Source organism: Engystomops pustulosus, chromosome 7 (assembly GCF_040894005.1).
Source record: "Engystomops pustulosus chromosome 7, aEngPut4.maternal, whole genome shotgun sequence".
NCBI classification, from domain to species: Eukaryota; Metazoa; Chordata; class Amphibia; order Anura; family Leptodactylidae; genus Engystomops; species Engystomops pustulosus.
Genome location: NC_092417.1, coordinates 32,281,861 through 32,296,089, shown reverse-complemented (window position 1 = coordinate 32,296,089; position 14,229 = coordinate 32,281,861). Strand labels below are relative to the sequence as shown.

General features: G+C 41.1%; 1 protein-coding gene across 7 annotated transcripts in view; it reads left to right on the top strand.

The window, feature by feature from the left end:
• The window catches only part of NPAS3 (neuronal PAS domain protein 3), a 322,632-nt gene that overhangs the window by 245,064 nt on the left and 63,339 nt on the right, over positions 1-14,229 (top strand). For 6 of the 7 annotated variants that reach the window (XM_072115375.1, XM_072115374.1, XM_072115380.1 and 3 more), the window contains one exon: positions 3,377-3,466. The exons of the other annotated variant lie outside the window; for it this stretch is intronic. In XM_072115375.1, coding sequence (XP_071971476.1) covers positions 3,377-3,466 — 90 coding nt within the window. The remainder of the gene's footprint in view (positions 1-3,376; positions 3,467-14,229) is intronic. 7 annotated transcript variants of the gene reach the window in all.

The following is a 14,229-nucleotide window of genomic DNA, read 5'->3' as shown; positions in this document are numbered from 1 at the left end:
TTTGTGTGTTAATATCTGTTAATCTCGCCATGCTCTTCTCGCCTCTCTTATGGTGACTCTTGACATCCCCGCTCTCCATTCTTTTGCATCGCTCTCTTCCCATTCTCCATCGCATATACAGTATGAAGGCAATTTTCTCTCCCAGCTTCTTGCAGCTTAAGCCGCTTGTTACTTGGTAATGTATAGCAACAGCTGATTAACCCAAGTAACAGGCTGTAACACACAAATCCATTGTACTTTTCACAGCTTCAGTCACTTTTGGGGCTGTGACGTTGAAGCACGGTGATGGACAGACTGTAGATACAAAGGACCGAATAAAAGTCTTCTGCCAATTCATGGACTAGTTTTTTTTTTTTAAAGAAAACCCTGCATACCAACCGGTTTCTCATTCAGGAGAAATGGTACCGTTCGAATAGGCCTCACACCCAACCAACCTTTGTACTGATTCCTGAAGAGGTGCAAAAACGTTAAAAATGCTTTCAACACATCTTTTATTTGGAGTAGGAGTTTGGCCAATAACACAAGTTTTGTTTAAAAGCTCTATAACTGGTTGGACGTTTATTTGAAGCAGGACGTGGGTTGTTCGCCAAAATGGAGACCCTTCAAAAAAAAAAAAAAAAAAAGCTTTTTCAGAGTTTTTGCTCCTCATCAGCACTGAGCAGGGTACTGGTTTGCTTGAGAAGAGCTAATGTGTTAAGTTTTTCATAGGAGCATGGTCTGTAAGACTCCATACACCAAGTGGCTTCTTGGTCAATAAGGATGCCCTCCAATAGGCCTCTCACCCTGCCAACCGCTACTGAAGAGGAACAAGAATATCAAAACTGCTCTTAAGACATAGTTTTTCTTTTTGGAGAAGGAGTTTGACTTGTATCTGTTAGATTTTAAGGCCCTTTAACTGGTCTTACATTTAATTGGTGACATTACCATAAATATAAGGGATTATTCAATATGCACAGAACCAGTACTTCCAATTGCTCGGATGAAGGTCTCCCTAAGTCGCGTGCTATGCCAAATACTCCAGAAATTTCTTCCTGCAAGGACATTTAGATGATTTTGTTTGCCACTTTGCTGTAAGGATTGAAATTAAGGAACAAGATTCCAAATGTGAGACCTTTTCATAGATGATGTTTCTGTTGATATACCGCAAATATTATGAGAAGGACAAATACCTGTGGAAGCGTTAATGCTACGCCGCAGACTTTCAGACCAAATCGTAAATGATACCTGCGTTGGTGAAAATGATTGCAAGTAGAATTGAAAATATGCATGAATGATAAATGGTGCTTTTCATCAGCATATTCATGCTGGTCGCGGTTGACCTTGATTATTTTGTGAAATGGACTGGCATTGAAAACAAGTTTTTTTTTTTTTTACACGAATATAGAAGGAGAAAAAAAAATCGGCCAAGCATATGAAAAAGTACAAGGCAAAAATAAATATTTTTCAAAATAAATTTGTGCTAGTAAGTAGCACCAAGCTTTTGCAGACCGCAGCATTGAGTTTAATTTGGAGCAGAGAAGGAGGAGACTTGAATAACTTCAGTCCCTTTACTTCCTCCCTGCTGTTGTTGATAATTTGATAAAATAAACAGTTATATTACTCAATGACAAAAATACTGTTTGTGAATCTGTTGAGGGAATATTCTTGATAATAAAATCATGTGATTACAGCATTGAGTTTAATAAGGGGCAACTTGGAAGGAGACTTGGATTACTTCAGTCACTTTACTTCCTCCCTTCTGATGCCAGTAGTTCAATACGATCGGCGGTTATATTACCCAATGACAGAAATCCTGTTTGTCTATACGTAACATTCTTGATAATACAATCCTGTCATTACAGCATTGAGTTTAAAGGAAACCTATCATTTATTTTCATGCATTGTGAACCAAACATACCTTGAAAATGGTGTGGCTACACTGATGCAGAAACATATCTTGTTTAATCCCTGAATTGAGTGGTTTTGCTGAAAATAACATTATAAAATTATGATAATGAGGCTCTGTCATTCCTGTGACTGCCCTGCTTCTCCTCTTACCCTAATTATGCACTGCTCCAGGGAATGATGTAGACACTGTCCCTGACAGGCAAAAGTAATCAATCGCTGCACCATTCCCCAGCTGCTGTAAATTAGTCATCCAACTCAAATTAGTCCTGTCTGGACATTTCAGGAAGCTCTGTGTTATGTGTTTATGAATGGCAGGCAGCCTGCACCTATCTTTCCCAAGGTCCTGAATTTTATAATTGTTTTTTGAGCAAAACCATTCGGATCAGGGATCAAACAAGATGTTGTTTCTGCATCAGTGTAGCTACAGCATTCACAAGTTATGTTTGGTTCACAATGCATAAAAACAAACAGTAGATTTCCTTTAATATGGGGCAGAGAAGGAGAAGGAGACTTAGAAAACTTCAGTCACTTTACTTCCTCCCTGCTAGTATTGATAGTTTGATAAAAATAGACAGGTTTATTACCCAATGACAGAAATCCTGTCTGCCTAAATGTAGGGTCAAATTTCTCGCTAATTAACTCCTTTGATAACATAATTGAATTTAATATGGGCCCGAGTAGGAGGAGACTATAAACACATCTAAAAACTCATGATACAATAATTACACTTTACTTACTTTCCTGCCCATCTCCAAACTATCTTTGGAAACAGACCTAGTCGTCTGCCAAACAATTTTCCTTGTGTTATATCCGTTTCCTCAATTGCCTTTATCCAAGTGTGACAAGAGGAAATGTCATAGGCCTAGTTCTAGTAATGTCACAGATATGGATGGCTAATTCGAGATATTCAGAGTCTGAGTAATCTCAATGCCATTGAGCGACATTTGAAGGGTTGTACAGCCAGGCGAGAACCTATATATACAGTCCAGTTTTTAAAAAAACCATTTACCTAAAAGGCAGATATATCACCTAAGTTCTGGGGACTCAGGATCACGCTATTAGATTTCAGGATTCCCGTCCTTTTGTTTCCCGATACGTCTCTGGCAAAGGAGTCTGGGAAACAACTATACAAACAATGAAGATGGGTCGCCGTGTTCTAAATTCTAAAAGGAACCATTTCTGTTCAATACATTTGGTTTCTTGTTGCATCGGAGACCCGTCAAATTCTGCATCCGTTTTGTGCGTTCTCTCTGCTTGTGCTCCCTCTTCTGATTATGTGCAGAACTGTCTATATCTCATTTTTTCAACTCAAGGGTTTTATGCATTTGTCTCTATGTATTACTGTCTTTTTTTCGGGTGACTGTGTGCATTGTGTCTATCCCGTTCTGTATTACTGTGCTTTCCCCTTGTGTCTCGCACTGTCTTCCTACCTGTCTCTCCTCCTCCCTGCCTCTCCGTTTGTGACTGTCTCTTGTTCTTTTCCCCGCAGTCTCTGGACGGATTTGTATTTGCACTAAACCAGGAAGGAAAATTTTTGTACATTTCGGAGACTGTGTCCATCTACCTTGGCTTGTCTCAGGTGAGTGTCCCTCATCTGTCTCTTCACACTTATCTGTCACATGCAATTTTTTTTTTTTTTTTTTTTTTTAATTTCAGAAAAATTGGCAAAAGTACCTATAAAACACCAGAAGTGTATTGAACCGAGAAATTCTCATGTGTCAACTTAAATAGACAAGTAGTTTATTTAATTGAATTAACTGGCTACTAATATATTTTTAATTTCTGATATATATTTTTTAATAATCTTTTAATAGACTAATATTCACTTACAGTCACCTACGGCAAAGGGCGGTATAGATTTTGCGGGTTGAATTAATATTCATGAAGCTGCAGCTTATCAGTTCATTAAGTATTGAGGCAGTGATGCCAGTAATGTCTGTGGTAGAGTTTTCTAACCTTTTTTCCATAGGGAAACCCCTAAGATGAATATTCATATCTTGAACTATAGGTCGGAAAAAGAGGAACGGCAGGGAACACAATTCAATTACCGCCGGTTTTATTGTCAAGGAAGTGTATTAACCTAAACCTCCGAACAGAACTTTACATCCTGCCGCCCACCACGAACATGCGCCCGCATGGCGCCCTGCTGTCACATAGTAGTGACATGTAATTCCTCATTGTAGTACTATAAAGCATGTTGACTCCAGACTACTACGGGTTGGTTTGTATATTGTCCATGTTGACATTGTGACTATATTTAGGATTTCTGCCACTCCTTGTCCAAATAGCAGAGCTTAGCGTTTCCAATACAGTTAGTGGATAATAATGTAGGCGATTAGGGCGGCCACCGGTAGTCCATGACCACCTACACCAGTGGTGGCGAACCTATGGCACGGGTGCCAGAGGTGGCACTCAGAACCCTCGTAGTGGGCACCTAGGCCATCACCCAGCACAAAGGTCACCATTCAGGACTCAGGAGGTGTGGACAGAGCTGGATTATCATTGTAATCCCTTATCCGGACCATGTTAAGGGGACCTTAGAGGGAAACTACAAAAATAATAATTTCTCCTTCTTTCTACTGTATTGGTGTCCTCAGAATGCCAATACGTTTGGAACCTGTGAGTTAATTCAAATTGGCATTTGGCACTTTGTGAAAAATATGTGGCTTTTGCTTGTAGTTTCGGCACCTAGTCCCTAAAAGGTTCACCATCACTGCCCTATACCAACCACCAAGTTAGATTTTAACTCAAGATATAATAAGTAGAAGGGTTTCCAGTCCTGTACTACTCATAAATCCTTGTCGAATCCCAGGAGGACATTTAAAGGTCCTCCAAAGGTCTTTTAACTACAAGTGTCAGACTATTTTAGAAAATTAGATCGTTGGGGGGCCTCCAATTTACATACAGCCAAGGGTTTACCGTATTGGCAGCCTGTGGTGCTAGTACAGATCCCACTTTCTTTAACAACTGCTTTGGGATAATAGACTGCTGTATGGGCCCACTTTGATCTTCAGGGGGCTACAAGCAATTACACAAGTTGATGTTAGGTAAATCGACCTCTGAATACTGCATAGTATCTTTTACAATACACAGTACTCTGCCTATAGTAGCGTCCTGTTAGATTGCTCTCTCACCATACAACCTTTGTATAGTGCTCTCCTTCAGAAGGAGGAAAGGTAGTTATCTAAAGTCACCCATAGTCTTCTTCCTTTTGGGGGAGAGCTATTTTTCATACAGTTTTCCCTGGGATCACTGCTTGTCAGACTCCAGCGGAGAATCTCCTCAAGGAGAAACACCACCCCCCGCGATGATGTATAATTCCATGTTTTCTCACATGACAGGTGTTACAACATGATAGCAGGAAATTGATTGGCAACGCTAGTTAGGAATCGGCGGCTTATTGAATTGATGAGCGGAAAATAGCTGCTTGTATGTAATACCCCAGTGCAACACTCTAATATTATCACTTACCCTATTTCCTGAGTATAGGGTTATAATTTTTAATTAATAAATAAAATTTGGGCCCAATATTATGTTTTTATGTTGCATTTTCATGTACCTAGTGTAGAAGATTGCCCTATAGATGGTGGTGTCGGGCACTTGTACCCACCCTTTGTGTTCAATATTAGCGTTGTGTCTTTTGTCATTATCCCGTAGTAATGAGTAGTTAAATGGTGGGACATATTTAATGGGCTGCTTCCCTTGTCTCAATGGGTTCTTGCTCTTTGCCTGTTGTGACCTGGGAGGGGGCAGCGAAGTGTAGCCGGTGGTCCCTGGTGTCCTATTATCGGCTGTTCCCGGTAAAGCTGTGCGCTATGGGATCTGACACTGTCACTGCCGTCTGCTCACCTATCCCATTAAATAAGACCGGGTAGAGAAGTATCTGCCATGCATTTTAATATCCCTAAAATAAAATGGGTTCCCTGGAAGTCCCACCCGCTCCTCTTCCACAGCGGTTCACACAGGAGCGAGTATTTCTTCACATACAGTCAAATATTTGGAAGACATTTCCGTCTCCGCTTCTGCCGGCTTGCATTATCATTTTACATAATTGCCATTTGGTGTTTTTCCATTAAGTCTAATGCAGTGACACACTATGGAGTGCTCCGGAGTATTGCTCTGAGGAAATAGAAGAACGGCCTTCAATTAGCTTGTAGGGAATTGTCTGCCACTTTGTGAAAGATGCTCAGTATGCATAGTAATATAGAGTAATAATCAGCTTCTTAGTAAGACGCGACGATTGGAGAAGGTAATAAACAGTCATATAAAGTAATACACCTATATATGTTCTATCATTATTCTGCTGGTCAGTAAATCGCTTCTTAAAGGGCACAGCGCCTACTGAACCATCACGACCGATGAGATTTCACAGATTAGATAAAAACCTAATTTTTCGGAGATTGATGTGTTCTACAGATTTTAAACGTAAGGATTATTTTTTTTTTACATTGACTCCAGTCCACTCCAGTCCACATACAAGAAGACACTCTCCACTAGAGGTCTAGGTGTGATATGTGTGGGCAGCAGGTTCCTCACCCCTTTATAACCCTGGTGCTCTTCTATGGGCAGATTGACCCAAAAAGCAAGATTATCTCCGATAGACTCCCATAAAAGTCTAGGTATGGTATGTGTGGGCATCAGGTTCCTCACCCCCTTTATAACCCTGGTGCTCTTCTATGGGCAGATTGACCCAAAAAGCAAGATTATCTCCGATAGACTCTCATAGAGTTCTAGGTATGGTATGTGTAGGCATCTGGTTCCTCACCCCCTTTATAACCCTGGTGCTCTTCTATGGGCAGATTGACCCCAGAAGCAAGATTATCTCCGTAAGACTCCCGTAGAGGTCTAGGTATGGTATGTGTGGGCATCAGGTTCCTCACCCCCTTGTAACCATGGCTCTTTTCTATGAGCGTATTGACCCATAAAGCAACCTAAGCTATTGCTTGGGAGTCAGGAGAACTGGGGTAGGGGGTGCCTACAGTGGTGGCATATGGCCAATTCTCCTAGACCAAGAGTATATCAAAGCTATGCAAGACCTCCCTACGTTTCCATTCGGAGAACTATTCCTATGAGGAGCCCTCCAGACATAACTTTGGTTTGGATCCCAGTAGTAGTACTGTTCTTCTCCACACCCAGATGGAAGCTGGGAGTATTTAGACCCTCCCCAAGCTACAGCAAGTCAATGGATTCCAGATCTGTGCAGGGCCTTCTGGCTTAGAGAAGGTTTTTGGTGATCTTGAATTAAGCCACATCCTTTTGCATGCTGCTTTTTGTCTACCCTTGGACGAGAGAACATGATCTTGGCTTTCAAGAAAAATAAATGACACAAAAACCTTAATCTCTGACCAGGTTTCATGGCTTTTGGTCAGACATTTATTTACAGGATGGTCACCTATAAGATCCTCAATTATACATTTTGCTTCCTTCTTCAGGAATTAGAAAATTTGCATACCTTTTCCCAGCTGTAGGGTAGGAAGCAGGTTGTAATCCAGCAATATTATGGTTCATCTAGCAATGTGACGGCAGGAAGTCAACTTTCATCACCGCATCGTGGCTTTCATGATCAGCATCGGAAATAGACAACGTCCCATACATCTATTGTATGAGCAAAGTTGGCCAAACTTGCCAATATGTGCAGGACTTTGGAGAAGTTTCAGTCAACAATAGCTTAATATATTGGGACAGTCCTTTTCAATGGCACAGTATTCTGTATAAAAACTACAAAATACAATCCACCAAGCTAGGAATGCTGCTAGAGTTCAGCTCTGAAGACTTCAGAATTCTAAGTGCAGCTTTAACGTATCTTAGGATCAGTACAAGGTAAATATTGCAGAGTATTGAGAAAGTTGTTTACGGTAACTTTTAAATAGTTTTTTTTTAGATAGAAACTCTAAAAATAGCTTTCAAAGGTGAACCAAGAGCGGACACATTTATTTATAAGGGAAGTTGTTCTGTAGGAACTCGAAATTTGTATAGAATCCTAGGGTCATTGAGGCAGACGGCATAGTAGTGAAAGTCCATTAGCGTGATGGTCAGTAATAAAGGAGGCCATTAGTGTCTGGAGAATGGGTAATATGGTTGTCCTACTAAGTGATGCACTGCACTTTAGAAGGACAGTCAAGCCGGATGAAAGAGGACGGAGTGTGTGATCAATAATATGGAGTAGGGAGAGCTTGTTGGCGTTCGCTATATTGGTGGGTGATTATGGTGTTGATGCTTGCCGTGAATCACTCTACTCATGTCAGTGTAAACATGATATGTGCAACTGAAAACCAGTTTATAGCTGGAAAACTGTCACCCAAATTGGCTTAGAATAGTGAAACATTGCCATTCAGATGTTTCTATTCTCTACAGTCCCTTACTAGGTGCGGCAGTCCTGAAGATTACAGATGAGGGTCTATTCACACTGTTAGTGTTTATATATGCAGTGGGAAACTTTCCTCCTTAGTCCCTATAGTCCTATTGGACCAGTGGATGCCAATATGAGTGGAAACAAAGCTGGCAGTGACTCTATTCAGCCACTACATAGAAAATGGCACTATCTGCTTCCTGTTCCATTCTCTGTTTATTGACTGCTGGGAATAGCTGATCAAAATTTGTTGTGGGAATCCAAGCTCTCCACAACAGCAGATGTCAATGTAAAGAAGAATCGGCCATTTTGAACTTAACTATGGTCAAGACACCAGGAGACATATCGGTGTACCATGGGCATCACACTGAGGTCCAGGGCACCCCATCTTTACCAAGTTTCACTTCCCAGTGTCCTCCACTGTGACAGTGCAAAGCACTAGGCTGTAAGTAGTTCACTGGATTTTAGTCACGCCTGTGGTGCACCGAAATGCTCAGTTGCATGTAAACCAAACTGAATATTTCTAAGCATTCAGGCCACAGGTTTTCTTAAGAAGTTCATGATACAGGGGGATTCAGTTTCAAGGTCGTCTGTTAAAGTTATGAAGTAAATGATCAGGGAGCTGTGACTTAGATTCCTTGAGAACAGTAGGATCTGGCATATTGAAATTCAACACGTCCAATCCCCCCCCCCCCCCCCCCACAAAAAAATTTTTTTTTATGAATGTCAGACAAACATCTAATGTATAATGGATGGTCAGCTGGGTCCTGGCTCTGCGGAATTGTGGGAATTCCTGGTCATAGCTTAGAATCATTGAAGTGAACGCGGCTTAGTTCAGTAATTCGAAGTTGGGTCTGGGAAATTCCGCAAGCGCATGGAGTAAGTTTCATGGACCTAACTCACTTGTCACAAGTCGTATGTGTAGCATATAGGTTTGAGGTGTGAATGTTCACCATTCAGCAATGTTGTATAAGTGAGATGGTCAACGACGATGGGGCTGTGAGAGCTGCGAGGGCAGCCCAGCAGATTGATGGCGCGCAGATAATAAAGCAGTCCCGTAGTCTGGATTTTAGCTTCACGCCCAGATGCAAATCGAGCCTGCCTGTCAGTGCATTGGCATTTGTCTGTAATTGAGACGTGTGTGTTTTCCTTGTTGAACAGATGGTAGAGCGTGTGTGCTCAGGGAGCTTGCTAAACTATTGCTGCCTTCCCTGGGCCAGCACAGAACCAGCTCCTGGGTCTCCGCCACAGGCAGAGGCTGCCGTGCCAAGAGAGCATATGCCCAAAGAAAGCCTGGTACTTTCAGGGAATTGACACATCTGGAATATCTAGGGTACTGACATAGTCTGATCCAGCGCTGCCAGGGAGCTATACTACACACATACATAAATATATTGATATTCTGCTGCTCTCTGCCAGACACTTCTGTATATTTCATGGCTTATATTGGGGGATTGCTCTCGCACTGCAGAAAAAAAACACATTAACCAATGATTTCAAGTTATGTATGAGGAGAAGTAAGATTGCCCATTAGTTCATTTAGTCTTGAGGGACCCCTTTAATTTAGGGGATTGGCATGATCACATTGCACTGTGCCTTGTCTTCCCTCATTATTTGTGTTTCCTCATGTCCCTTTCCATTATTTCCCCATCGTGATGGTTGTCCTTCTCTGCCTGGTCTTGGCTAAAGGTGGTCCCATATAGATGTGAGGAAAGAATGTGGGTTTATGGAAGGTAAACATAGCAATACATTGTTGGGGTGGGATCACACAACAGTCAGTGCCCTTAAACTATGTAATTGGGGCAATAGTGTGCCCTATCAGGTGCCCTGGTCCTGCTGGCAAATCAGTGGAATCCTTCAAGATCTGAACGTATTAGGTCCTTATTGTCCACCATATACAAAATCAAAGTTCTCTATTCTCCTTATACATAGTCATACTATAAATGTGGTATATATATTATATATCACTGCACACAATGACCAACAAAAACAGTACTGCACCCAATGACCAACCAAAAACAGATGGATACAGGATAACCATTATACATAATAAGTGGGTATATTTCAGATATGTCCGGGTTGGGGGGGGGGGGCTGCTGTACTCACCCCCATCCTATTTGTAAACTAAAACTCAGCTATAACTTTCTCATGGTCAGTAAGGGAGGGGGTGGGATTGATTATATAACTTCACCTTGTTTGAGGGCAGGAATAAATTTGCCAAATTTGCCAAAGCACATCTTTGTAATTATATAAGAGGTAGTGTTTTCATTTATATATATTTTGTCACGGATAGTACATAATAGAGGTTGTGGTCCCTGATAAGCACCAGTTGGATGTTTTCTGCAATGTAAATTATGCTTCATATAAGGTACGAGCTGTAGCCCACAGGATAGTAAATAACTGCTCTTAGCTATAACTGCAGTTATTATAGATGATCTAACGGTAGATAGATGATTGCAGTTCTGGATGTGACTGTAGTATCTATCTATATCTATCTATCTATCTATCTATCTCCCTATCTATCATATCATATTATCTCATATTACCTCACACATAAGCTGCATCTATACATATCATATTACCTCATATTATCTAACATACGGTGTTACTTCACCTATTACTTCGCACATAAGCTGTATCTATATCTATCATATTACCTCATATATTGTGCCCCAATATCTCATATTACCTCACATATTACCTAACATATTACCTCACATATAAGCTGTATCTATATTTGTATATCATATTACCTCATATGATCTCACTTATTACTTCACCTATTACCTCGAACATAAGCTGCATCTATATATATCATATTACCTCATATTATCTAACATATTACTTCACCTATTACCTCGCATATAAGCGTATCTATATCTATCATAACGAGGCTCATTTACTAAGGGTCCGAACGCCGCACTTTCGTCGGGTTTCCCGAATATTTCGGTTTTGCACCGAATTGCCCCGGGTTTTGGCGCACGCAATCGGATTGTGGCGCATCAACGCCGGCTTTCATGCGACAGAAATAGAGGGGCGTGGCCGTCGGACAACCCTACGGATTCGGAAAAAACGCTGAATTTTAAACGATTTGTGTTGCAAGATCAAACACTCATATGCACCAGGAAGAAGAAGGTGCACATGCTGTATATTGGGCGCACGATCTTAGTGAATCCCGGCAGACCCGAATCCTCATCGGACAACGTGTCGCGGGATCGCGAATGGACCGGGTAAGTAAATGTGCCCCAATATGTCATATTACCTCACATATTACCTCACATATTACCTCACAGATAAGCTGTATCTAAATATCATATTACCTCATATGATGTCACATCTTCACCTATTACCTCATGCATAAGCTGTATCTATATCTATAATATTACCTCATATTATCTCACATATTACTTCACCTATTACCTCACATATGAGCTGTATCTCTATCGATCTATCATATTACCTCATATTATCTCACATATTACTCCACATATTACCTCACAAATAAGTTGTATAATCATTGCCTATAATAACCAATCAAAGCACAGAGCTCATATTAATGACCTGTGGAAAAATAGAAGCTGAGCTGTGATTGGTTACTTACTGCCACTGCAGGCAGCAGAAAATGGCTCCTGTATATGGAAGTTAATAAGTGTATTTTGGAAATACTGGGTGAAAATTTTGACTAAAAACCAAGTCTATGACATTCACAGAGAGCGGCTGTGCAAAATTTGGTGATTGTAAATACGACGGTGCAGATTCCTTTAAATTGCTTGAGCGGACATACATACATACACACACATTCTCAGCTTTATACATTAGATAATGGCTGTTCCTATGTTTTGCAGATTTGTTTCAGAATTTTCAGCATCTCTTCCCTTAATCGGAATGGGGGATTGGAGAAATCCCTGTGCTTTCTGCAGACCCATTTTAGAAAAACAGACTTTCGGTTGCATAAATTCTGCTGCGTGCGACTATCCCCTGAACAACGCTCGCCCCAATAATTGTAGCGTTGTCTGAGAGTGTGCATTTACAGACTGTGTTTGTAGGGCCGGTATTTATCCGACATGCCGGTACAATGGAGCGGCTGTGCTGAGTGCAGCAGCAGCAGCAGCAGCGATGAGCAGAGATTTGAGGCAGACGAGAGGAAATTGTAAGATCCAGGAAGAGGGGCGTAGAATTCCCAGGACACAGTTCACTGGCTGTATTATCAGCGAGCCACGTTCAGATGTCTCACTACGCGTCCGACAAGGGCATTCTGAAAAGCAAATAGGGGGACCAGGCGAGGAAATTGATTTCTCAGGGGCTGCAAGTCTCCCCTCCCCTACCGAAGAGCCCGGCACATGGCCGCCAATGGCTGGGAGCTGTCCAAGTGCTGAAGAGAGATAATGCCAGTGATCCCTGGGGAATCTTATCACTCGGCGCAGGGCCTGACTTTCAGAGTCAAGGTTCCTATGTTTCCATTGCTTAAGGGAGGAGACAGGTGTATGCGTAGCATAAACCCGACCATGGCGGGGTAATTGCCGGCTAGGGGAACTTAACGCTTTCATTGAAGACAGCAAATGCCGTGTTTAATTATTAGGAGTTACCGCTACACCTAAATGTATAGGAATACTCACATTTCAAATAAATGCTTTGTAAACACTTACATTGTGAGTCCTCGGAAGAGGTACAAGCTTCCCATCCTCCCCCACATTCCTAAATGTTATTCCTGCCAGCCCCCACCCCATCGCCTGTGCTTCATCCCCTGTTGATAAATGAGCGCGGTGCCGCTAGCAGTAATTCATATTTCATCCCGGTGACACCCGCTGATCATTGGTGTTAGTTAGGGAGGCTAATATTAAAGATGTCAACAGGAAGCTGCTGCCTTCCTCCAAGTGTTTACAGCGCTGACATCGTGCAGGGTATTAACCAATGACACACCAAATTTTGTGGTAAAATTGTTTTTACAGCAAAGCAAATTTTCATTTTTAGGTAAGATAATTTTTTTTACATTGTTCATACATTCTGTGAGGTAAGGTTTAGGGTTAGTACACAGTGTAATAGTAGTATAATATAATAGAGATGAGCAAAATCATCAACCAACGTTTACTATAGATTCAGGTCCGAATATATTCACTCAGAACCAATGTTGCCCCAACTGCCCTGGAAATTGGTGTTAAACTCCTCTAGTCCTAGTTTTTTTCACTTATACAATTTTTTTCATATTAATCAGTTTATATATTTATGCAAATTAGCTCCTTGGTGCACTAGTTATGTGGCCATCTCTGCTGCTGCACCCATTTTTGGATTCCTGTAGGAAGGTATGGGTGCACAGTCGACCCCATATTACTAGAGCAGCTTTCTAATGCACAGTGCCTAAGGGTATGTCCACTAGGTACATAATCTTCAATCAATTTTCAGCAAAATCTGTATCTTTTCTTTGCAGATTTTGGGTTAGATTGGCAGTGCATTACACTGGACACTGTGAAATCCTCAGTAAGAATCCACAACATAACCATATACACTGCTGCAGATTGTTAGGATATGTTCACACTGCATTTACAGTATTCAGTATATTGCACACAAGAAGTGGGTCCAAAATACATAAAATATATAGATCTTTCCAAGTTAATTAATAATAATAATTCCTTTACTTATATATGTGACACAGATTAAGCAGAGCTGCACAGGGTTTGCCAAATCAGTCCCTGCTCACAATCTAATCACCTACTAGTATTTTATGTGTGGGAGGAAACCGGAGGATCCGAAAGAAACCCACACAAACATAGAGAGAACATGTAAACTCTTTGCGGATGTTGACCCCTATATGTTTGGGGTTGTACTTATCTTTTTTCTCTTGATTCTTTTATATTGCACATTGATTTTATTGGTTGATAGTGTTGTAATCTCATCAGTAAACCTTAGCGAACCATAAATATTTCTATATTATTTATCTCTCTCCAGATTCCTCTATGATCTTTAGCGTAAAAACTCTAAGCACAACATTGATATGT